This window comes from Notolepis coatsorum (assembly GCF_963971535.1).
Source record: "Notolepis coatsorum genome assembly, chromosome: 17".
Classification (NCBI taxonomy): Eukaryota; Metazoa; Chordata; class Actinopteri; order Aulopiformes; family Paralepididae; genus Notolepis; species Notolepis coatsorum.
The window spans coordinates 72,168,328-72,195,082 of NC_140181.1; the positions used below are offsets into that span (position 1 = coordinate 72,168,328).

Consider the following 26,755-nt stretch of genomic DNA (forward strand, 5'->3'; position numbering starts at 1 on the left):
CTGTTTACAGTTTCATTCAGTAATACAAATAATAAAAATAGAATAGACAGAGTAAAAACAAAGTGCGGTTGGATTCAGTTTAAAAATAGGCTAGTAGTATCCAGTGTGTATAGTATATAGTAGTACCCAGTGTGCATAGTTACATTTTCCCTTTTTCTTTCATTCGTTTTTAATTGCGTGTATAGTATAGAGTAGTACTCAGTGTGTATAGTTACATTTTCACTTTCTTTCTTTCATTCGTTTTTCATTTAGAGGACGAATATCTGAATACCGTACTTCCTTCTTGTCCGATTACAAGTTTGACACTAATCTCACTTGGTGTGACTCTTGGGTTGGGTTCTGTAAAGGGGCTTTGTGATGTGGGGCTGGGAGCTGGGGAGAGGGCCCCGCTGGTGTTTAATACCGCAGCACTGATTGGGGTGGAGGGTGTGACCCAGTTCTGAGTGAGCCCCAGTTTCACTGTTGTGTGCATATCCAACTCCCAGCAAACGCTTGCTAATGGTGGGATGGGATCAGGGGGCCTCTAGACCAATTATGCTCATATCTACTGCTGGAATGAAGGCAATGTGAGCCAGCCTAGCAGAATGCTAAACACCCAGATAGGGGTATATGCATGGTGGGCACATACACACAAATGAACACACCGAGTATAGAATTATACTGCGACCAGTTGCATGGGTGCATACTAAACTTTTAAAGGTAGAATCCATAATGCCGTCTGTCTTTCTTTCCTTCCTCAGCTAATTCCGCAAACTACAGGGCCGATTTGGATGAGACATTGCTCACAGGCTGACAGCGGGCCAAGGACAGGATTCGGGAATATTTTTCAGATCGGTCAACAACAAGTTGACCTCTCCTAATTTTGGTCATTGTCCATTGAAATACATATTCCATATGAAGTTACACCTTTTGGCCGCAAGATGGCGATAATACACAGGTTTGCTGGTAATCAGCTCTCTGGCACCTGTTTACAACATGCTATAATGAACCTATTGACCAGTGATATACCTATGCATTAATAACATTTATTATTTCATTTACATCATTGTCCAAAGAAATAAGCCATGTCCCCTTTCATATCTCATGAACCATTTGTCGTAGAGACTTATGAGAGGTGTCAATAGGGAGGTGTAGTCTGACGTCACTGGTTGTTCCACCCGTATAGGGATTTATCATTGGGAAAATGGATTATCGGCTATTGTAACAATTCTGCTGCATGGAAATTGAAAAGCTTAAAATGTTTGCACAAAATGAGTTCCCTTCTATCACTAACATTATTGTTTAAGCATTTTTTGTTGAAATACAATTTGGCGATTTTTTTGTATGATTAATTGTGAATATTTTCATGTTGAGCTATAGATTGTGGATGAATAAGCACAGAAAGGTACACCATGCCAATGTTAATGCTTTATTTGTTTTAAACGAGACGATTTATAAATGGTCAATGGGGAAATGCATTGTGTTCCAGAGGGTGGAACACGAAAAACGGCAATGACGTAAACACTACACCTCACTATGACCTTCCAAGGTTAATTCCACCCAAATAGTTTTGAAGGTTTATTCCACCAAATAGTGTAATAGTGCATTATAGTACTCAGTGTGTATAGTACATAGTAGTAGTACTCTGTAGTCTCTGTATATAATACATAGTACTCAGTGTATATAGTACAAATTATTATTCAGTGTATATAGTACATAGTAGTACTCAGTGTATAGTATATAGTAGTACTCAGTGTGTATAGTATATAGTAGTACTCAGTGTGTATAGTATATGCAGTAGTAGTACTCAGTGTGTATCGTACATAGTAGTACTGAGTGTGTATAGTACAAATTATTATTTAGTGTATATAGTACATAGTAGTACTCAGTGTATAGTATATAGTAGTACTCAGTGTGTATAGTATATGCAGTAGTAGTACTCAGTGTGTATCGTACATAGTAGTACTGAGTGTGTATAGTATATAATACTACTCAGTGGGGCGGCTGGGTGGCGCAGCGGAGATTACGCTCGTCACCAATGCAAGAGACTCCGGTCTCGAATCCGGGTGTCAGCATTGCCTCCGGCTTGGGCCAGCCGTCATACTAACTCATTGGCAGAATTAGAGGGTGGAAGTCGATGGGTGGGGATTTGGACGTTGTGGACAGCGACTCCTACAGGTCGGTTGGAGGACGTCTGCACAGCAGAGACAGGAAGTAGCGGGGGTAGTGTGAGCCTCCCACGCGTTACTCCTCGCCACTGAGAGTCCGCGCTGGCAGGTGAAAAGATGTGACAGGCTGCCTCCTCGTGTACCGGAGGGGACACGTGATGCAAGGCTTCTATCCTCCCTACAACCGACCAGTGGGGGCATAGTTGAGCAACGTTCAAGACAGGGGAGGGGAGAATTGGAAATGCAAAAATAAGGAGAAAAAGTGGATAAAAAAAAATAATACTACTCAGTGTGTAGTATATACAGTAGTAGTACTCAGTGTCTTTAGTACATAGTAGTACTCAGTGTGTATAGTACATAGTAGTACTCAGTGTGTATTATAATAGTACTCAGTGTGTATAGTATACAATAGTACTCAGTGTGTTTAGTATATAATACCACTCAGTGTGTATAGTATATACAGTAGTAGTACTCAGTGTGTTTAGTACATAGTAGTACTCAGTGTGTATAGTATATACAGTAGTAGTACTCAGTGTGTTTAGTACCCCCTTGAAAAAGCTATCACGCACCTCACTTGTGAAATCACCCTGCAATAGATGAGGCTGCTTTTGCACATAATCACTTATGACAATCTTTGATATGGAAATTGAAATGCTAAGTGCACAAGATGAGAGGAGATGAGAGAAGGGGAAAGAAGAGGAGAGGAGAGGAGAGGAGAGGAGAGGAGAGGAGACACGTGTGGTTTCACGTGTGGTTTCATGAGGGATGACAGGCCTAGTGGAGTTGACACCAGGCCAGGCTAGTGGAGCACAGCACCGCCTCGTACCAGGCATAACAGCACAGAGAGTCTCCAACAAAGAAAAAAGCCTCTTCCTCACTCTTCAATAGCACGAATGATATGTGACAGTACTGAGTGTGTGTCTATATGTGCATGGGGGCGTGACAACACTGAGTGTGTCTGTACGTGCATGGGGGTGACAGCACTGAGTGTGTGTCTATATGTGCATGGGCGTGAGTCATGTGCTGAACTGAACTGACAACATCCCGTAATACTTCTACTGGAGTGGCTGGCTCTATCCCAATGTGTATCCTATACAATGTGAATGTACTGTATATGTGTATGTGTATATTAATGACCAATCAGGTCACCACAATATGTAATTGTTTTGAAATTATTACCTCTGTTTTTCTTTGTTGCTATAATTTTGTTTTTGTGTTGCCATTACATTTAAATTGTTTTAATGTATTTTAATGTGCTCTTAGTTTAACTACTCAGTGTATTTATAGAGTATAAATAAAGATTGAATGTACAGTACATACTGTATTTATGTGCCATTGTGAGTGTGTGTGTGTGTGTGTGTGTGTGTGTGTATGAGTGTGTTGTGATTGGTACCTTTACAGGTGCGTTTGTCAGGCTGCAGCTTCATGAGGTGTGGGCAGGCGCAGGAGAAGGTCTTGTTGAAGTTGATGAGACACAGGTGGGAGCAGGGGTCAGTGGCACATGGGTTTGGAGCTGAGAGAGAGAGACAGAGAGATGGAGATGGAGATAGAGAAAGGAGAGAGAAAGGAGATAAAGAGAGGAGAGAGAGAGGAAATATATTGAGAGAGTAAATGTATTTAATATAGGTTAAGTGGATTAAGAGAGGGGGAGAGATGTCCCACCCAGCGTATTACACAGAATATTACAAAATATTTCCTGCAAAATGTCCACGACGCAGCTTGTGGGGGGAAAAAAACATTTAAGTCTCGGACAGTAGTTTCATATGACACAGCATTTCAAGAATTTGCAAACCAAGTCTGATATGTCCTTGGGTTTTATTTGTCGGTCTTCGATCCAACAGGCAAGAAAGAGAAAAATAAAATAAAAAGGAGAGAGACAGACAGACACAGAGACAGAGACAGAGACAGAGAGAGAGAGAGAGAGATGAACAGAGGATCAGCCGACATCACCTGTCTGACACGGCTCGCTTCCCCATCACTGTCATAGGGATGGCTGAAGCTGTCAATCACACAGGACTGTGAGATCTCATTCTCTTTCCCTGTCTCTGATCATCTTTCTCTCTCTCTATCTCTCTCTCTCTGTGTTAACCACATACCCTGAGGAACACCCACAGCCGCCGTCTACCGCCTTAACACCAAGGTGACACTACAACGTGAGTGACAGCAAACCGTGGCAATGACGATTGACAATCTTATCTGCGTCTTGTCAACCCGCTCCCCCCCATGCCGGTCTGAGAACAACACGTGACATCTCTAAACCCCAGGAGGAGGTTGTTTTTATACCCAGGCTTTGCTGGCCTTTGCATCAACAAGACTGTGGCAGCGTGTTGTCAGGACGGCTACCGGCGCGGAGGAGCTGAGGAGACAACAAGCCTCACAGCCAGGAAAGGTCAGCTGTCTGCCGGGATCTGAGCCGCCAAACCCCACCGTCAGGAGGAGAGACTGTGGAGACCTGCACCTCTGGCCCTTTGGAGTTAAAAAGGGCCGCGCCGATATCTGCCAGACGTGTTGACGGTCGCATCGTCTATAGGTTGTGTGTGCGAGTGTGCGTGTGAGTGTGCATGTGTGCCTGTGTTTAAAGGTAGAATCTACAAAGCCGTCAACCAGTGACCTCTAGGCAAACGAGCCATGCTTGGTATTGCATTTAGTTAAATATTGTTTTGTTTTGGTCTGATGTTGAGGTGTGGCCAACGATGGCACCCCCTCCCCTATCCCCGCTGAACTACGACCCAACACCTCAGACCAAAACAAAAATAAAATGTAACGACGCATTACGGATTCTACCTTTAAAGTAAGGTCTGACCCTGAGAGAATTGCTCCCATTCATTAGTTCTACTGAGTAAAGACATAGACCATTAGTTTGGGGTCACTGGATAACAAAATCAATGTTTACCCATTAGGGAGGGATCTATTCTAACGTGCTGTATTGCCAACATGCAGAAATCAAGTTCCTCTGCTTTGGTGTCTGACACAGCATGCCTGCCTGTCTGTCTGTGTGTGTGTGCCTGCCTGCCTGCCTGCCTGCCTGCCTGCCTGTCTGCCTGTCTGCCTGCCTGCCTGCCTGTCTGTCTGTCTGTATGTATGTCTGTCTGCCTGCCTGCCTGCCTGCCTGCCTGCCGTGTGAGTGACCTACCCTGGGGCTGCCTGGAGGGGTGGTAGACCTGCAGGTCAAAGGGCTGTGTGTTGGTTCTCTGGACCACAGTGACGTTGTTGCCGGTCCACTTGTTGGCCTTGGCCAGAGTGTTGGTCCTCCAGTCGGTCCAGTAGACCTCCCCTCCGTACATGGTGACGGCGAAGGGGTGAGACAGGTACTCGTGGCCCCGCAGCACCTCGATCAGACCCGTGCCGTCGTACAGCGCAGAGTAGATGGCGTCCGATCTGGAGGTAAAGGTAGGAAAGCAGAGGTGGGTCAAAGATGGCGACCGGCAAGTCTTCTACTGTTGGCCACTGAGCAGCTCATATATTTTAAGCATTACATCACGTGCAGGAGTGTGTTATACTCATTAGATCACACCTAGCGGTGGTTGTTAGGCCCGACGCGCAGTGGAGGGTTGTTAGACCCCCCTAGGCGTGATCTAATGAGTATAACACACGACTTCAAGTGATGTAATGCTTTTATACAATGGCCGAATTCACCCAACCTTATTGCTATACAAAAAACACAGTAATTGAAGCATAATGGAGATTTATTCACAAAACCATCCACAGAGAAAGTAGATCCAATAGTAGATCCAAGTCTGACAAAATAAAAATCGACTGCCATTTTTTTATAAATTTTTTTAAGTTTTCTTTTGTTTCACAATGGGTCATGACAAACCAATTACATAATCCAACATAATGTGTAACGAACTAACATATTCCAGTTTTTTGGAGGATTCGTTCAAAATATATTCATACTTCCATTTGTCTATCTATGGCAGACTCATTCAGAAAAAGTTATTCGGTTGTGGGAGGGATCTGGGGTCACGTGGAGTGTGTTATACGAAATAACAACGGCTAACTTGACTGTTTCAGCCAATCAGAATCAAGATATTTGCATGCCATTGTATACAATTTTATAAATATATACATTTTATAAATTTTACAAATACAAGTCTTGCTCAAGGACACTTCGACACGCTGCTGGGAGGGGCTGGAATCAAACTGGGAACCTTCTGATTACCAGACGATCGCTCTACTTCCTGAGCCACTGCCCTCATATCTATACTACCATCTACTATGTACTATGCTACTATGCCTATAATGCCTACAATGCTAATTATGTCTATACTACTATGCACTCAGAGTGTAACACTCAAGTTCAACACTGTTTGACGAACAATATCACTTACCGTTAGCTGCCAGAGATGTATCACACCTGCTGACTTGTTGTTCACAATTTGTAAGTCGCTTTGGATAAAAGTGCCAGCTAAATGACTAAATGTAAATGTAAGGATGTATGTATATTTTTTCTCCTAATGTACAGTCTCCTCCCCATCATATTCCCTGTTAGGATCTATGGGTAACAGTACTGTATATTTGCATATCGTATATGTCACAAATGTAACAGTACTATATACTGTACCTGTATGTCATGTATGTCCCTATGCCATAAATGTCATGATGTCATGTATGTTGTGTATGTCATAAATGTCACTATGAATTGAAAATAGGGGACCCTGATGTAAACAAGACAAACGTCTTTCTCAGGTCTGCATCCCCTTAACAATTGTGTGTATTAAGCCGTACTGTATTGTACCCATTCTGCAATCTGTTAAATAAAGTTTTCATTCATTCATTCATTCATTCATTCATTCATTCATTCATTCATTCATTCATTCATTCATTCATTCATTCATTCATTCATTCATTCATTCAAGGAGGAGGGGTGTCTTGCTCAATGGCATTTCAACCGTGGGGTAATGAGGGAGGGGAAAGCATTACTCATTCACTTTCATCTGCTGATTAGGGGATTGATCTGTTGACCTTCCGGTCACAAGCCCACGTCGCTAACCTTAACTTCGCCCCCACTGACCACCAGTGTCCTCCTATGTGGTATTCTATACTATACTGTGTCATAAAGGCATGACCAGGTGGATGTGTGCTGCGTTTGGTTCTAGTCAGTTGACAGACCAAAACATAATGGTGAGAAATATGCATCATGGGGATGATGGGTTAAAATTAAAGCGGTCATTGCTCAGTTTACATAACATGGCATGGACCTATCTCAAACCCTGACCCCTCTCTTGATCCTCCACAATCACAACCGTTGCTTCCCAAATTGATTTAGTCTCCCGACCTCACATGTCGAATTGACCGTCTCAAACAGGGAAACGATTGCGATTGGAGGTTCAAGAAAAGAGGGCGGGGTTTGAGATAGTCAATTGGACATGTGAGGTCAGGGGGGCACTGCGGGACTACAAACAGACCTACTGTACAAACAATGCCAAGGCTCCTACTTCAAAGTCACCTCACTTCACTAATGTATTCTCTCTGGGAGAGTATGGAGTGTGGAATGTTATATGCCTATATACATGACCTATATATGCGTGCAGCATTGTGATCGTGTCAGCACATTCTATGTATATTAGACTCACTTCACAGTACAACTGTGTCTATATAGCTCTTAAAGCTACTCTACTGGTATGTATTTTGGGGCCAGATGGCGGTAAGGTGGTGTAGTGGTTAACACTGTCGCCGCACAGCAAGAAGGTCCTGGGTTCGATTCCCAAGCGCAGACTTTCACCGGCAACGAGAGATGCATGCGTGTGTTTCTGTGTGTGCCGCCCATCGCATGTGTGTGTCGCTGCTTGACTACGTTGCAATGTGTGCAATAAAAAAAGACTTCTTCAAAATCCAATCTAATCTGTCTACTGCCCTGTGACCGGTGGTAAATATTACCTGGCGTCAATCCAGACAATGCGTCTCTCCATATAGTCCACGGTGAGGCCGTTGGGCCAGCCTCCACTGCCCGTCTCTCTGTGGATGGTGCGTCTGCCCTCTCCGCTCATAGAGGCCGCCTCGATCCTCGGAAGACTGGCGTCCCAGTCCGTCCAGAATAGAATACTGTCCACAGAGAACAATGGACGTGAACGTGGATTTAGCAGATGGGTAAAAGATGAATCACGTGGCACGATGTTAGTTTCCCATGAGAGACATGGAATATATTCTCATCTAGGAATATAGATAGAGGAGTTCAAACCTAGAATATGAGAGTTAGAAGATACAGATTGCTTCTTCCTATTTCCTACATGGGTAATTACAGGTCTAGATCCCCTAGTTCTATGCCATCTCTCCTCACCCGTCGCGGGGGTCCAGGGCGATGGCGCGGGGGTGCTCCACCTCCCCGGCCAGCAGGGTGGTCCTCATGGTGCCGTCCAGCTTGGCCACCTCGATCTGGTCCAGATTGCTCTCCACCCAGTAGATGTTCCCTGCAATCCAGTCCACTGCCAGGCCCTCAGGAGTGGCAAGCCCATACTGGATCACCACCTCGAAACTGGTCAGGGCTGAGGAGAGGGGAGGAGAGGAGAGCGTTAAACTAGGATTTGAGTGATTATAGTTACACACAGGTAGTTCAGGGTAAGTATGTTACTGGTTAAAGAGGCGTTCCAACCATACTGATAAATCTTTAAAAAAGCATGACTTGGTTGCTATGTTAGCGTTGGTGGGCTAGTTAGCAGTCTTTTCTGGCCTTCTTCAGTACTAATGTGTTGGTAACCATGGCATTAAAACCATAATAGCCGCAAGGTTGTTCTTTGCCGTGATTATGGGTACTTTGGGTGACGCAAACGCCTAGCCACATCACCATCATACAGTAATTATCTTCATAGTAAAAAGAAAAAAAATAATCGTTATGTAACACATTGCGTTGACTTGTATTTTCTGTCTCAAGGAAAATGAAAGTGACATCATGTGGCATTTGGATGCTGTTTGTTATTGGTGTTATTGGCTGGTAATTAGAACAATAGGCACATGGCAACGCTTTACATCACTTAAAACCAGTACGAACAAAATCCTCAGCCGGCACACTGCTCACTGCTACAAACCGCTGTTTTGTAGAATTCTTTACTGTCATGGAATCAGTCAGGGCACTACTGTGTCTGTCAGTGTGGTTTCTACCAACACTCTCCTCCACCCCCCCCCCCCCCGTACCACTTCTGAGAAAACAAGCCCCTTTAATGTCATTTGTACTCTCTCCCTTTCTCTCTCCTATTTTCTCCATGTCTCTCTTTCCCCTCTCTCTCTCACAGTCTCACTCTGTCTACCTCTTACTTTGTCTCCCTCTCCTTCTTTCTCCTCATCTCTCCCAGTCTCTCTCTTTCCCCATCTCCCTTTTACTCTTGTTCTCTCCCCATCTCTCAATTCTCCGTCTCTCTCTCCACGGTCCGCCCCCCCTCTCCCTTTCTCTGTCTCTCTCTCCACCCCTCTCCCTTTTACTCCCTTTGTCTCTCTCTTTCTTTCTCCATGTCTTTCTCTCTCTCTCCCTCTCTCACCGTCTCCTTCTTACTCTGTCTCTCTCCCTCCCTCCCTCCTTCTCCATCTCTTATTCCCTCTCTCTTATTTCCCAGAAATGACTGGCTCCAATGCAAGCTAAATGCGAGCTCCAGTGTGTGTGTGTGTGTGTGCGTGTGCGTGTGTGTGTGTGATCATGAGTCGGAGGAGGATCAGAAGAGTCCTTCCAGCAGTAATTAGAGGGGGGTTAGGTCCTCTCTTCACAGTTTGCTTATTGTAATGCTGGAGCCAGAACTGCCTTTCCAAAGGGGCGGGGGGGGGGGGCTGCATTGGAGGCAGTCTTTGTTTGGCTGTTGGCAGTCAGCAGTGCCCGTGTTTGCCCATGGCTCTGAAGATGCTGAGAACGTCTTCAATGAGAAGCAGCAGGAGGTCTGATCTGTGTGTTGGCCGCAATGTCTCTCTGCTGAGAGGCCTTGTTTTTATTATGTGTGGCCTGCATTTTTTATGAGTCATAAAATCATATTTTCTTAAAAACAAGTGAAACCAAATCTGCCAACCCGGGGTGAGACGGTTTCCGGCGCAAAGGAGCTTGTTTCAAGGGTTTTCTCAAAACACAAAAATTAAATAAAAAATTATTGAAACTTAAGGAGTGACCTGCAACGACAAGAGAAATTCTCTCATCATCCAAAAACAGTTTTTCTTCCATTTGTTTTCAGAATATAAGACTTTAAGACTCAATTTGAGCTTAAAATACTTAAGACGTTGTTTTTTTTGGCAGTGCCGTCGGGAGGGCTGGGAAAAAGGGGGAACTGTAGCTGTGCCTCCTCCGCTACCTCAGTGATCTGGCAGTGGTCACGCACAGCGAGTGCTCTGAGACAAATGCGAAGAGACAAAGTCTTCCGTGTGCCCCCTAAGTGCTGCGCTGGGAACTCAGAGACTGACTGGAGAACAGACCTGGGGTTTGGGAGCAGGAAAGGCCAATTGTGACCTGGGAGATTTAGTCCGGGTCACAAAGTATTCTGTGGCAGACCACAGCTAGTTTTACACAGCTTTTGTTCTGGGAAAGAACATGGATACTGGCCCACTGGATGGACTTTTCCTTTTTGTTGTTGTGTTTTGGAAGGCATCGCCGCTTTATCAGCAAAGTTCGAGGGCTGGACTCAATCCCACGACTTTGAAATTACATGGTACTATAATGTGCCTTAGCCAAGTAATTTTTTTTTCTTTTTCTTTTTGGTCGGGGCATGTTGACTTCGTCTTTCTGATTGAGCAATCCGTTCTATTTCATTCGTACATCATTCTTACATAACATGACATGATTTGCACTCTGGTTGGATGCCAAACTTATTTTTGTTGCACTGTACTTATGCTGTTTAATGACAATACATTTGAATCTAATCTAATTTAATTTAATCTAAAAATATGAACATTTCACCATTACAATGTAATGGGAGCAGTCAAAGGGGTCATGTAAGCCTGCTACCATCAAATACATATCTACATAACCGGTTAGCTAGCCAGACATCTCACCTCCATTTTCAGACAGCTTCCCTCTGTAGATCTTGTCCTCCACCACATCGGTCCAGTACAGGGTGCTCTGGTTGAGATGGAAGTCCAGGGCGATGGTGTTCCTCAGGCCCGGTACCAGCACACTGAACTCCCCCTTGTTGAGCTCGATCCTCCTGATCTCGTGGCGGTTGGAGAAGATGATGAAGGGCTTGAAAGGATCTACAGGTAAACACATCAGATATCACTGACGCCATGTACCCCCTGCTGGCCTGGTATCTACAGGTAAACACATCAGATATCACTGACGCCATGTACCCCCCGCTGGCCTGGTATCTACAGGTAAACACATCAGATATCACTGACGCCATGTACCCCCTGCTGGCCTGGTATCTACAGGTAAACACATCAGATATCACTGACGCCATGTACCCCCTGCTGGCCTGGTATCTACAGGTAAACACATCAGATATCACTGACGCCATGTACCCCCTGCTGACCTGGTATCTACAGGTAAACACATCAGATATCACTGATGCCATGTACCCCCTGCTGGCCTGGTATCTACAGGTAAACACATCAGATATCACTGACGCCATGTACCCCCTGCTGGCCTGGGACCGAATCACACCGGAACCTTCTCTGTGCTGTGTCGCTTCTGTTCTGTCTCCTTCTATGGCTTCGTACGGACTCAATTTCAAAATCTGTGACAAGATATGGACATTTTAGCCTGATCTGCTGTGCAAAGAAGATCATCCTCTGAAAATCTCTCTCTCTCTCTATCCCTCTCCCAACCTCCCTCTAATCCTCTCTCCCTCCCTCCTCACCAGTGCTCTTGCAGCTCTCCATGTCCGCCTCCAGCTCCCAGCCTTCATAGCAGGAACACTTGACACTGGCCTTCTCCTGTTCACACTTCTGGCTACACTTGAGGTGTTTGGCGCAGAAGCTCTGGATCTGGCAGGTCTTGTTGTCGGCTCCCAGCTCCATGCCCAGGGGACACGAGCACATGAAGCCCTCCCCGGGGATGATGCTGCAGTTGTGACTACAGCCGCCGTTGTCCAGAGAACACAGATCTGTGGAGAGGGAAAGAAAAGCATGGAAACCTTAGGACTGGGTATTGGCACTACCCAACCCTACACTGTAGAATCACCTCCTCCATGCTATCTGGTACAATCTCTTTGTAGACAATTCCACTTCCATGATCAGACACACAATGCGAGTCTGGCCTCGCAGGACTAGCTGGGACCCGGTGGATAGTAGACAGCAGAACTGTGAACCGAACAGTGAATGTTTTCACTCTCATTTCAGTAGGTATATGAATTACAGACCAAACATAGAGCAGACGTTGCAAGTTACAGATTCAGAGTTTTATTTGCCACATGGAAACAATACAATCATAGAGTTTTTCATACAAAATCATAAATACCATACCATGGGCAAAAGGAGCAGGAAGAAGAATAATTCTTATAGTTACCTGCCCCTTATTCCTAAAAGTATTACTTGATGGTCGGCGTACAACCTAATTTACACAAAATAATAATTGATACCATATACAAAGAAACAAACAATCCAGTTTAAACAAGAACAAATTAAATGATAATAATAATAATAAAGAATAAAAGAAAAGAAAAAATATCTCACTATTCAGATCACATTTGACTTTCATACTGACTAAATATAAATTTTTTATAATTATTTTTGAATTGACAAACACGATTACATCCCTTAAGCTCGCACACCAGCAACTAGGACAGAGAGACTTCGGCTCAGCTTCTTCCCCCAGGCCATCAGAGTCTTGAACACTGAACTCTCCACACACAAGCACACATGAGCACACACACAACACACACACTGTATACGCTCACACACTAACAGTCACTTTAGCACGAACACAGACACACATGCTGCACATGCTCACACTCAACGGTCACTTTACACAATGAAAAGGTCACTTTTTTGTATAGTAAATAGATGGATATAGCAAGATAGCATAAGGATATATAGTATAACTGTAGATTGTATAGTATAGCATTGTATAGTAGTGTACAGAAGACCCAGTGCCTCATCCGTAGCTAACATTGTATTGCACTATCGCAGGACCTTAGCATGTCTTTTACCATGCTTTTGTAAACTTTATGTACATTATACCTGTTATGTCTTATTCTTATTACTTGTATTATTGCACAAATGTCTTATTCTTATTCCTATTGTATTATTGCACAATCGCTGCGGGCATGACCTCCCGCATTTCACTGTATGCTTGTATGCCGTGACAAATAAAACTCTTGACTTGAATTCCACAACTTTACACCAATAACTGAAGGACACATCTGTTTAAGTGTGGTACTTTAATTTCCTCCTACTAAACTCACTTTCTAAATGAAAAAGATTTAGTAATTTTTCTGGCAGTGTATTATTTCTTGCCCTAAACATAATTAACATTGTTTGAAACTTAACCATGTCTTCAAGTTGAATTATTCTGGATTTAATAAATAATGTGTTTGTGTGTTCTCGATAATTCACTATGTGTGATTCGTACAGTCCTCTTCTGTAGTATATATAATGGTTTTATATTGGTCCCATAAGTATTCCCCCATACTTCAACACAATAACTGAGATAAGGTGAGATGATTGAACAGTAGAGTGTTCTCATTGCCTCATACTCTAACTAACACATCCTTTACTTTATTCATAACGTGCACCACGAGGCCATGGATCAGCTTCTTACCGTCTTCTGTCCGTGGTCTGTCAACGCGGTTCAGACGTTCATTGCTGGGTTAAGTACTTCTATTCTATTCACATATATGCTTACCACTTGTATCTATTGCTATGTCCGCCCATCACAATCACGCGAACTGTCTAACGCCTGTCCCGGCTCCCTGTCTCCCTGTCCCCCTGTCCCCCTGTGAGTGGCTGTCTCGGAGTGATGACCGGAGTGTTGGACGTCCCGTGATGAAGACCGGGAGGATGCAACCCTATCTGCGCCGCCCCTTCGCCTCAAATAGATCCGCTATCAGCTCTATCTTTAATCTTTCAAAAATGCTCAGTTGCTATCGCTATCAGCTCTATCTTTAATCTTAATCTTTCAAAATGTTCAGTTGCTATCGCTATCAACTCTATCTTTAATCTTTCAAAATGTTCAGTTGGTATCGCATGCACTTATCTGTGTTTCACTACACACATGAGTGCATGCCTACCAACTGTTCACCTGTTTTATTGCAACACTACTATCACCGACATCTAAGAAAGGAGATCCCTTGAATGGCCCTTCTAAGGTTTCTCTCCTCCACATTGCCTGTGGTGTATTTTTTCCTATTGCTAGGTTTTAGTGAGTTTTTCCTTACCTTCGCGTGAGAGTGTTGCATTTATTTATTTTGCATTTATTTTAAATGTTTTGGACTTTATGGTGTTCTTGTTTTGTTCTTGACTTATTGTGATTGACTTGTTTAAAGAAGACGTGTCCGGCCCATGGGGACATTAACGTGTGTTGTCGGGCCTTACAAATAAATTTGATTTGATTACAAAAATACTCTTGGACATCTTTTTTTTTTTTAACATGTGCTATGTGAGATTTCCATGTTAATTTATCATCCATAATTACACCAAGAAAACGAAATTCATTAACTCTCTCTATATCAACTCTATCTATGGTCAGTACTATATTTTCATCTAGTTTTCGATTGCCAAAAATCATAAATTTAGTTTTTTTCAGATTCAGTGATAGCTTATTTACATCAAACCATTTTTTTTAGCTTCGTCATTTCATACACAATATATTCAGCTAGTTCCTTAAAATTATTTCCAGAGCAAAAACAATTGGTATCATCAGCAAACAAGACAAACTGTAATAGTTTTGAAACATCACAAATATCATTAATATATAAAAGAAAGATTTTAGGCCCCAAAACCGAACATTGCGGTACCCCACATTCAATTTTCATGAGCTCAGATTTTACATCTGCCAACTGCACATAATTGTTGCCTATTGTGGAGATAACTACTCAAACATTCAAGAACCATTCCTCTCACACCATATGAACGTAATTTAGAAATACAAATATTATGATCTTCTAAGGTATCAAATGCCTTTTTTAAATCAATAAACACCCCTATTGTTAATTTCCTTTTATCTGTTGCTGTTGTTATTTCTTCAATAATATTCATTAAGGCAGTCGCTGTTGACCTGTTTTGCCTAAAGCCATACTGGCTTTCTCTCAGCAGTTTGTTCTTTTCCACAAAAACATCTAGCTTATGCGAAAACAGTTTGAGAACTGTAAGAGCAATGACACTGGTCTATAGTTAGTAGGGGTGGGAATCGCCAGAGACCTCACGATACGATACTATCGCGATACTTGCGTCGCGATAGTATCGCGATACTAAATATAGCGCGATACGCTGAGTATTGCGGAATTTCTTTTTATTATCAAATTTAATTTATTACCTTTTTTCAACTGCAAAGTAAAACTTTGTCAACATGTTTTATCTAATAAAATAAAGTTCAGTCTGTTCATCTCACTTCAATAATTTTTATTGCAGAACATGGTATTTTCTCAAGCAGACAATACCTGCATGTACCTGACAAACTGAACTATTTGTATTACATATTCCAACTTAACTGAATGCACATGTGTGTGTGTGGACTACTGTACTATTACAGGTATTGAAATGAAAAATGCAACTTCCTTATACAATTTTTTTTTTAAATATAGATACCTGGCAACCCTGTATAGATACAGTATCGCCACGCAAAGTATCGCGATACTACTACGTATCGATTTCCCCCCCCACCCCTAATAGTTAGTGAAGCTGTGCTTATCTCCTACTTTGAAAAGTGGGGTAACTTTTGCTACCTTCATCCTGTCTGGAAAAATACCTGTCTGAAAATGACTCAGACAGACATGACTCATGTCTGTGTCATGATGTGTCATGGTTTGGGTTATGCGATGGTAGATTGAAATTAATAGGGTGTCCAAGTGTGTGTGTGTGTATGTGTTTGTATATAAACCTTTAATATACACTTGTGAGGGCGGCTAAGTGGCGCAGTGGGCAAGGCGCTCGACACTAACGCAGGAGATGCTGGGTTCGAGCCCAGCTCTCGGCGTTGCTACCAGCTTGGCTGGTCGTTCATACTAACACAATTGGCAGTGTTAGGGGTGGGAAAGCTGGTGGGTGGGGATTGGACGTTGTGGACAGCGACTCCTACAGGTCGGTTAGTGCGCCTGTACAGCAGACTCAGGAAGTAACGGGGGCAGCGTGAGCCTCCCACGCGTTACTCCTCGCCACAGAGATCGCGCTGTACAGGTGAAAAGATGCGACAGCTGCCTCCTCGTGTACCGGAGGGGACACGTGATGCAAGGCTTCGTCCTCACTGCAGCCGACCAGTGGGAGGCATAGTCTAGCAACGTTCGAGACAGGGGAGGGAAGAATTGGATAATACGAAATTGGGATTGGAGAAAAATAGAAAATGGGGAGAAAAAGTGGATCAAAAAAATATATATACACTTGTGAAATCCTGTCCTGATTTGGGGACAAAAAAAGTTCTCCAAGGAACTATTTTAGTGTCAGGGATTAAAGTTCGGGTTATGTTGAATGTTGTCTATGGAATGTCCCCATGTGTGTGTGTGTGTGTAAGATAAGATATTCCTTTATTGATCCCCTTGGAGAAATTCAGGCGTCATAGCAGCATGGGGGAGGGGGGGTACAGGCATGGTAATAGTAGAAGACATAAACATAGGCAATAAACTCTGGTGTGTGTGTGTGTCGTACCACAGAGCTTCTCGTCAGAGCCGTCAGGACAGTCGTCCGTGCCGTCACAGAGCTTCTCGGCAGGGAGACAGATGGAGTCGTTGGTGGCACAGACGTGGTGGGACAGTTTACAGACCAGTGCCTCGCAGTTGTCCTCGTCCGAGTTGTCCTCACAGTCGCTGTCTCCGTCGCACACCCAGGCCTTGCTGATGCAACGGGCTGAAAAGACGGGGGACGGCACAGTACGTCAGCATGTGTCCGCTTGACCGTTACATCTCAAATACGATCAACTATAATCTGTCCAATCACATCCGGTTTGGTTCCCAGATCAAAGTCTCCTCCTCCTGTTGGGTTATTTTACTTTGATCTGGGGACCAAACCGGATGTGATTGGTCATTGGTCGACCGTGCAGCCACAAAGCCTCATCTGACCCCCCCCCCGCAGACTGAGCTGACGATAACAACATCCTCACCAGAGTCCCTGCAGCTGAACTTGACGGCCGGGTCACACATGTGGGTGACGCCCTCGCAGTTGTTCTCGTCACTCAGGTCCATGCAGTCTGTGTCTCCGTCACAGCGCCACCTCATGGGGATGCACAGGCCGTCCATACGACACTGGAACTCATCCACGTGGCACCCTCCTGGAGGACGGGTGGCTGGGGAGAGAACAGGGAAAGAACAGGGAGAGAGCGGGGAGAGAGCGAGAGAGGGCTTAATACTTAGTCCACAGCAGAGAGAGCAGACAATGTTTTTTTTTATTTTAATTTTTTATCTTTTTTCCCCCTCCTTCTTTTTCCGATTTTTCTCCCATCCCACTGTTAGTCGTTATGCCAATTCCAAACCCACTTCCTGGTTGTTGCGCACTTTCCCCTACTGTTGGTCCAAGAGGCCGGAGACTGTCACATGCTTTCCTCCGACGCATGTGCAGCCAGCCGGCAGCCAGCCTGGCCGCGCAGATTCTCACCGGGAGAGTGTAATGTGTGGAAGGTCGCACTACCTCTCTCCAGATCCTACCCTTGCTGAGCAGGCGCCCCGACCGAACTGTAGGGGTCGCTGTCCACAATGCCCAGGACCCACCCACGGCTCCCCTCCCCTTAACTCAGCCACTGACTCTCCGGGAGTCGAGACCGCAGCCTCTTGCATTGGTGACGAGCACAATCTCCGCTACGCCACCTGACCGCCCGAGAGCAGACAATGTTGATAAGTAGGGAATGCGCAAATGTGACTTTTTCAGTCCCGATACCAATATCGATATCGATACCGATACCTGGGCTTTGAGTATTGGCCGATATCGAGTAATGATCCGATCCACTACTTTTAATGAACAGTATAGACTTGGACTGTCATTTTTGAGTCATTGGACAACAAATATTTTTTGTAAACGTGACAGAAATGCAGCAAATCAGGTCACTTTGCTCAGATTTCTGCTGTGTTAGACGTGTTTCTTGGTATCGGATTTTACAATCGGAGAAATTCTCCAATACCGATATTCTATTTTAGCATGGTATCGGACCGATATCCGATACCAGTATCGGTGCATCTCTATTGATAAGTCACAGCTATTGCCGAATTGTGATCATTGTGAATAATATTTAATGTATAAATGTTGTTAATGGCTAATGTAAAAAAAATAACTGTGGCGCAATACTTCACGAGGAATGCATTACGGGAGGTGTACCACACCTTTTCTATTCGTGGCTTCAGTAATAAAAAATATATACGATCGCCTTGATAACATGTTAATAATTAGTTCCCAGCCATGACGAGCTCTAGACCCCTACTTAGTTATTTCACAAACCAGCCTCTTTACTTGTCCACCTCAGCGTTCACACACTCCTGCTACGACGCTGCAGAGAAAGACCCCTACTGTACGGCGACAGGACAGACGGACCACACAGAGAACCGCCGTCCGCCACGGAAGAGACGGGCCACTGTGATGAAACACTGTCATTGCACAACCAGCCGCTGAATAGGCCCCTTGTCGTTAATTGACGTGTAGGTGTGCCGGGCCGTCGGGTTAAGCACCTGACACGGGGCCAAGTCAAACAACAATGACAGACAGCCTGTTCTCACGTCCCGCCAGCTCGTTGACTGATGCCACGGTCAGATTAAGGGCACGGCTACGGCACCCGGTATAATGACATCCCTTCATGGCAAAGGTCAGGGCTTGGCATGGATGAGAGGAAACGAGCCCGAGACCTTTCCGGCACTGGAATACAATATGGGGGGAGGGAAGGCGATAGTATTGCTTTTCCTCTGAAGCTAATGACTTCCAGACGGAAAGGGTCCCTGGTGTGTACACGCACACACACACACACACATATATATACATACAGGCCACAGATCGCTCATTAGGCCAGTAAGCCATGCTAGGTCTAGTGTTGGGTACTGGGACTTGACAGGCCTGGATTAAGGAGGTACCTATGCCTTCAGAGCACACACACCCATGCGCTCGCACACACGCACACAAATATACATGCGTGCGCATGCACATACAAACAGACACATATACACACACACAGAATATTAAAAAGCACCCATGCCAAAGCCCTCATAGACACATTTCACACTCTCCATTCCAGGTCAGACAGGCCAACTGTAAAGCAATTTCCTCCTCTCTCTGACCTCAGCAGAAGGAGTGGAGTGAGAGAGACAGGAAGGAGCGATCTAAGGGATTCCCACAGGGCAGCCTACACGCCTGGCCTGACTTGACCTCCCGTAACTTACAGCCCCAGAGCCAAGACGCCGGCTCAGTCACGACTAAACCCACTGGTTAAGCCCAAACACCCATGAACGCGGCCCAACCCTCCGCCCCCGGCTATTCTCACCTCTCGACACCAAAACTAAAGTTCATATCACCACGATGATGTCAAAATAATACCTCTACTACACCATTTACGCAAGCCCCAGTGAAGAAGCGCATTGTCAAGCGTGGCTTTCTTTGAAACCGACTCGGATCTCAACTAACCACAAAGTGTAAACATGTCCTGAGTGTTGCAACGGAAAGAATTTGTGTTAAGCGATTGCTGGAGGTTCGAGGGGCAGGCCGGGACACGCACAACAGAGTAGGACGGGGAAGGGGGAGGAAATGGACCCGTCTCCACTGTGTGACAGTTCCAAACAGCAATATGTAAACATAGTGAAACACAATACACATCACACGGTAATGTGATGATAGCTAGGTGGAGGAAGGTCCCATGAATACGAACAGAAGGCAAATAAAGTGCACAGTCTTCCTCGCAAGACACGGAAACACGATCGTCATCATCTACACACATGCGGTCTACGGCGGTGCCGGTCCGGCCGGGTTGCCCCGGTGACATGTTCCTCACCCTGGTTGGTACAGTTCGCGTGCGTCTCGTCACTGTAGTCCCCGCAGTCGTTGTCCCCGTCACAGGTCCAGTACTCCGGGATGCAGCGGCCGCTGTTGCATTTGAACTGGACACTGGAGCAGGAGTGGCTGCAGCCCGCCTCGTCGCTGTTGTCCCCGCAGTCGTTGTCTGGATACATACAAGGCATACATGAACACACGTGAACACGCACACGTGAACACACATACGGTAGGCACAGACATTACGGTTATAGTGGATTCGGTCAACCGGACCTTGTCAACAACGACATTTTCTGTGTCTACGGTAGTTAACGGCATCCATCTGGTCAGCAACATTTAAACCCGAAAACAGCTGAGGTAAGGCTACACTTAAAAAGGGGAAGTTCACCCAAAGTACAAGAAAAACTAGTTTTTACCCAGCGTGAAATCTATCCATCCAGATAGTTTCAGTGTGATTTGCAGAGGTTTGGAGATATTGGCCGTAGAGATGTCTGCCGTCAAATCCAATATAATGGAGCTCAATGGTATTTATTTTCTGGTGCTCAAAAGCGTACCAAACACATTTGGACAGATAGATAGCATTCCGGGTAAGAGAGAAAATAGTTTTTTTGTATTTTGGGTGAACTTCCCCTTTAAACCCTGCATTTCAGTATATTACCTACCAAAATTGGTGTCAGCACCCGATGGCGTGGTGGTGGGTTGTTATGTCAGGTACATTTTACATTTAGCTGATGCTTTTAGCTGATGCTTTTATCCGAAGCGACTTACAAGTTCTGTACAACAGGTCAACATTCAAACAGTGTTGAAACTTGGGTGCTGCAGTGTTGAGTGCATAGTAGTGAAGACATATTAGTATAGTAGGTAGTAATAGGCAAGGAAGATTATTTAGTGGAAGAGTGCATGATAGTAGAAGACAGTAAGAAGGTTAGTTTAGTTTTCTTATTATAAAAGCTAAACCTAGCATGGATATTGCAGCTCTCAAACAATCCAACAAGACCACCCCAACAAACAGCAGGGGCTGTGGCACCTGTTCCATCCTCACTCAAGCCTCGGATGTTTCCAAGGACCTCATTATTGTGTAAAGGTTTTGAAACACTGGAAAAGATATATTGCTTCCAATTCAAATAGAGGTGCATGGGAGTTAATAAACTCTTAACCCACGAAGGTCTAAGTCAGCCGCTGTACTGACCGTTGTCACAGCGCCAGTTGACGTTGATGCAGCGCCCGTTGGCACAGGTGAACTGGGTCAGAGGGAAGCAGGTCGGGTAGGCTGTGGAGGGGAGCGTGAGACGATATGTTAGGATTAACGTGAAGACGCGCTCACGTTGTCATTTAAAATGAGTGACTACGGTTATGAGGAATTCAATAGTAGAGAACCACCGCAGGAGTCCGGTTCATCAGAGCGGTCTCCGCAGTCGTCGTCCAGGTCACAGGTCCAGGAGATGGGGATGCAGCGGCCGCTGGAACAGGGGTACTGGTTGGGCGGGCACGTACGAGCTGGTGGAGGTGCAGTATGAGGATTCAAAGTGTGTCCATGGTAGTCAAATCTTGTATTGGGTCTTAAGGCGAGGCACAACCATTGCATTTTTTTTATTTTGGCTGGATTGGAACATTTAGATATTATCATATTTTGCATCTTCATCTACTTTAGTTTCATAAAACACATAAAGCAATCATCAAAAGCAACTATAAATATGATTTTCTTGTACAAGCTGCTTGTACACCAAGCTACTGAAACTTTAACAGCCATTTACTCAAAATGATATATTCCCTTTATGCAAAACACTAATTTTCCATCTTAACTCATTGAATGCCAAAAACGAGTATTGTCGTTTTTCAAAGCCAACCGTTGGCCCCCAAAAACGTAAATACTCTTTCTTTTTGGGATTATTATTATTCTAAACAGTCCGCCGTTCTGTGTGAATTGGAATTGAAATGACGATCGAATCCCGATAGGTGGCAGTATCGCCTACCTTTTGAACTGGGCTAGTTTACTGTGGGGAAGGGGGTTGCTCAGTCACTGCTGGCCAGAGTCGTCGTAGCCACTAGCCTGCGGACTGTCTATGCAATGGCGAGCGAACTATTGGAGATAATTATGAAGAGGACAAAACGATCACACTTATGGATGATAAGGTGTGTTTTCACCAGACTACATTGGACTCAGCACTTCTGGTAAATCATAAAAATACTATAGTCAAACCGGCCGAGCATGTAACATCTGTTCACCGCTCTGCGGTAGTTGCCGACACTAGAGTTGAGAGCACTCCAGACTAGGGTCAACTAACGTTCGGCGATGGCGATCGCCTAGACGAGCAAACTATTGGAGATTATTATGAAGAGGACAAACGGTGACGATCCATCCATAGCATAAGGTGCGTTTTCACCAGACTATGTTGGATTCTAGTATTTTCAAACAGGCTGTTTGGATGTAACGTTAACGTTATCTGTTGGGCGCTGCCAGAGCTAACTAACGTTATTTATTGTTCTGACTCAGACACTTCGGAGAAAGAGTGGACAGGGTTTTGGTGGACCTGCTGACAAAGGTAACGTCTATTTTACCGAACCCCATCATAAAGCATGCCTTTGTAATGATCCCAGCATCAGAAAACGATTCCGGGACCCTGTTGGAGTATACATATTTCCTTTCAAATGAGCCATACTATTGTCCCCATAGCTATAATATAGAATATATATACGATGGGTCTGCAAACATCGTGAAAATTGTCAAAAAACACTGGCGCCAGGGAGTACAGATGGAAAAACAGCGTGGCAGTCAAAGAGTTAACTTGTAGATACTGACATGGTGAGTCTTCATAGAAATAGCAAATTTACAGAAGCTTTCTCTCTACCCTGTGAATCTAAAAACTACTTAGTCATTCATCACATTTAAACTGAAAAATGAACTCCGACTTAATCCACTGAGGGGGGGGAAAACTAACATGCAAATGTATGCGCATTTTTAAAGGCTATTTCAATAAATAAATAAAAGTGATGATTCAAAAGATTATTATTTTTCTATCTGTATTCATTGTGTAGAAGTTCCTTCAGGTCTGATGAAAGGGAGTTTATATTCAGCATCACTATCAGTTGTATCGTCACATCTTAATTTCCCATTATAGCGTAGCATAGAGCGAGATCCTTTTGTTCTTGGCTCAGCAGCTGCATCAACATAAAGTAGTAAATAAAAAAAATAAAAAATGTGGGTGCAAAGTGGCAATAGATTAACGGCAGCACCTCCCCTTAAAATAGTATTTCTTATACAACAAATAATGTGTTGATATAATTTGATGTGTGTTTGTGTGTGTGTTTAGTACACACATACCAGAGCAGGTAGTGTTGGATTCGTCCTCATCGTTACCGCAGTCATTGTCTCCGTCACACATCCAGCGCATGGGGATACAGCGATTGTTCTGGCATTTGAAGCGGCCGGCCGGGCAGGTGTGCTGGTCTAGGGGGAGGAAACGTAAAAAGAGAGGAGCACATATCGCACAGTTAAGCATAATTGGTTTTCTTTCTCTAATATAATTTTTATAGCATTTCTGCTTTATTATACACGAAAAGCTCAGAGGGAGGGAGGGAGAGAGGGAGAGAGGGAGTGAGAGAGGGAGAGAGGGAGGGAGAGAGAGAGAGGGAGAGAGAGAGAGAGAGATGAGATGCGACAAAACTTATGAGAGGAATCGGAGAGCGTGTGACGTTGTGAATGTATGGCGGGCATCTTAGATAATACCCCTGGTAATTGCTTTTCTAATGCCGCTCTGTATTTGCTATTGTGCTACTTATTAGTTAAACGATCCCACGATCCTCTAGAAATGTGACATCAAGCAGCGGGGTAGGGGGGGGGGGGGGGGGAGACTAATAGCATTGAATCTCGGCCCACATTGCGCTCAAAGTGGAAAGGAGTCATGTTTGGAAAGGATACCGCTACGCAGTTACGACAATGTCAGCTCCACTTAGCTCACCGCCTCGACACAGAGCTTGTGTTTGTGCGTGTGTTGATGAGGTAACCATGACGACGACGACACTCACGGCAGAGATCGGGGACCTCGTCGCTGTTGTCCAGGCAGTCGTTGTCACCGTCGCACTTCCAGCGCTCCTGGATGCAGCGGTTGTTCTTGCAGGCGAACTCGCCGGGCTGGCACTGGGGCGGGGGCACGTAGGTGGGGTTGGCTGGAGGGGACCGGAGGGAAGGAGTGGCAGAGAGACAAGGCTGAGTCACTGATCCAGTGGCAGAGCAACAAAAGCTTTCATTTGTCGTTTATATATATAAACGTATGATGGCATTGACCATATCAATGAAATAAAAGGTTTTTGGAAACTTCTTGGCTTTTAAGTGTAGCATTCAAAGGGAAAGGAGTTATTTCTATTTCTTTAACAGCCTCCGTTCCTGCAGAGTAATGCACTTTCCATGACGTCCCCCAGGACGGATCTGTTGTGAGACTGTCTGGACGTGGTCTCGAGTGCTGCTGGTGAAGTACCTTTGCAGGTGACGTTGTCCACGTCCAGGATCTGGTCGTCGGCGCAGCCGCAGGACCGGCCGTCGGGGGTGGCCAGACACAGACTGCTGCAGCCGCCGTAGTTGACCCGACACGTGTTGGAGCCTACGTTCAAAAGACACGGCAGGAGGGAGACAGGAACGCACTTGAGAGAGTATTACAGGGCAACACATGAGGATCTATTTATCACACAAATGAATATAGATGACGCAGGGTGTGATTTGACTAGGGCTGTCCCCGACTAAGGATTTGGATAGTCGACTTTGATTGGCCGAAATCAAAAGACTGGTAGTCGACTACCCCCGTGAATGCAAAAAATATATATATATATAAAAAAGTATCATTCCATTTGGGCTGTGGGGGTGCTTAATGTCTGAACGAGTCTTCTTGTCCTCTGCGAAAGCATGCAATTGGGCCTCTGATGGATACATCTTGATATTTGTCTAGTCTAGTGTGTTCATTAGATGGGTGAAATCCTCTTTCAGTGCCTCTGTGCCCGTTTTCTTAGGCAGTAAGCCTAGCTGGTATGCGCACCATTAGCCACGCGTCTAGACCTCTTCGCTTTTGAAAAAAAAAGGAAAAAAAGAAAAAAAAAAGAAATGTATATATATATATATATATTATAATTATTAATATATATTTTTTGCATTCGACTAAGAGGTTGGCAGTCGACTACGGCTCCTTTTGATCGATTTAGTCGATCTAATCGGGGTCAGCCCTAGATTTGACAAGAAGGAGGAGGCACCTTGCTGCTGGTGAGCGTCGTACACTCGGATCTCGAAGATGGGCGGCCTCTCGTTGCGCAGCAGGGTGACCACCTTGGTGACCTGGTCCAGCTTGTAGATGCTGCCGCCGCGGTACTCGTTCCAGAAGAGGAACTGCTTGTAGTGACACAGGCCGAATGCGTGGTTGAGCTCCTGTCCCTCGTACACCACCTGACAAAGCAAACGAGAAGACGGCGGCGCCCCCGCAGTGAGAAGAGAGACACGTCTCCGGCCCCATTACATCAATCTCTTTCATTTGCATCAAACCGTTGGCCTCGTCCACGTTTTAACTGGGGCCGACTTTGTTCCATTGTTGTTGCCCAGTAACATCCCGCTAAAGCCAAGAGAACAGCTCATGGAATAAGACAATGAAGTAACCCTACTGGCTCCACCAGCTGTATCCCGTTCAGACCCCCCCCCCTTCGGTACAGACCTTGCGCTCAGTGGTGTTGAGGTAGACCATCTCGATGCGGTCGTAGTAGGCGTCCACCCAGTAGAGGATGCCCTGGGGGATGTCCAGACTCAGACCGTTGGGCCACAGCACCGTCTTACTGGTCAGGAACACCTGGTGGTGGGAGCCGTCCATCCACGCCTTCTTGATCTTCCCTCGGTTGCTTTCCGTGGGGTCCTCCTCCCAGTCCGTCCAGTACATCCACCTGGAACATGACGACGCATCACCATCACATCAGATTTTTTTATTTGAAACTTTTATTTATACTCAGGTGAGCTCTGAGGTGAGGCCACCTCATTTACAGAACTGTACAACAAAATAGAACAACAAAACAATGTGCAGTGCAATCTGTTAAAAACAGTTAGAACATGAATCATAGAGAAATGAAACCAGACATTTAAATTCCGTAAGGGAAGGAATAATTTCCAACGTTAACGTTGACTGAATGTCATTCCAGGACTTAGGGGCTGCATAAGAGAATACTGTCCTGCCGAGTCCTGTACTAGTCTGTGAAACTTTAAGTGTGATCCAGTTACTAGATCGTGTTTGATGGGCTGGAGCATTCCTGTCCAACAGGGCAAACTGGCTGTTTGCCGCCGGATAACATGTCATTCGGCGGATGCGTTTTATCCTAAGTGCTTTACAGTACGATGATACATTTTTTTAGTGTGGGTGGCCCTAGTGGGAATTGAAACCTTAATGTTGGCAATGTTAGTGCTATGCTCTGTCCATTTGATTTACACAGGGAATGGAACCCCTAACCCGGGCAGTGTTGAGCCCATTTCATGCTTTTTGCAGACGGCGCGGTCCACACAGCGATGCTGCACAATTGGAGGGGCCGTGGAGGGTCAGAGCGCGGAGCACCGCACCTCCAAGATTTCGTAACAA

At 44.9% G+C, this 26,755-nt stretch overlaps 1 protein-coding gene across 1 annotated transcript in view; it reads right to left on the bottom strand.

Moving 5' to 3' along the window:
* Positions 1-26,755, bottom strand: part of lrp1ab (low density lipoprotein receptor-related protein 1Ab) — a gene marked incomplete at its 5' end in the record, with an annotated part of 197,602 nt that overhangs the window by 78,701 nt on the left and 92,146 nt on the right. The window contains 16 exons of the mRNA XM_084333493.1: positions 3,541-3,660; positions 5,281-5,525; positions 8,028-8,192; positions 8,428-8,632; positions 11,109-11,306; positions 11,912-12,157; positions 16,851-17,048; positions 17,302-17,484; positions 20,161-20,328; positions 21,349-21,429; positions 21,540-21,656; positions 23,482-23,607; positions 24,186-24,326; positions 24,635-24,757; positions 25,398-25,587; positions 25,850-26,072. Coding sequence (XP_084189619.1) covers positions 3,541-3,660; positions 5,281-5,525; positions 8,028-8,192; positions 8,428-8,632; positions 11,109-11,306; positions 11,912-12,157; positions 16,851-17,048; positions 17,302-17,484; positions 20,161-20,328; positions 21,349-21,429; positions 21,540-21,656; positions 23,482-23,607; positions 24,186-24,326; positions 24,635-24,757; positions 25,398-25,587; positions 25,850-26,072 — 2,729 coding nt within the window. The remainder of the gene's footprint in view (positions 1-3,540; positions 3,661-5,280; positions 5,526-8,027; positions 8,193-8,427; positions 8,633-11,108; positions 11,307-11,911; positions 12,158-16,850; positions 17,049-17,301; positions 17,485-20,160; positions 20,329-21,348; positions 21,430-21,539; positions 21,657-23,481; positions 23,608-24,185; positions 24,327-24,634; positions 24,758-25,397; positions 25,588-25,849; positions 26,073-26,755) is intronic.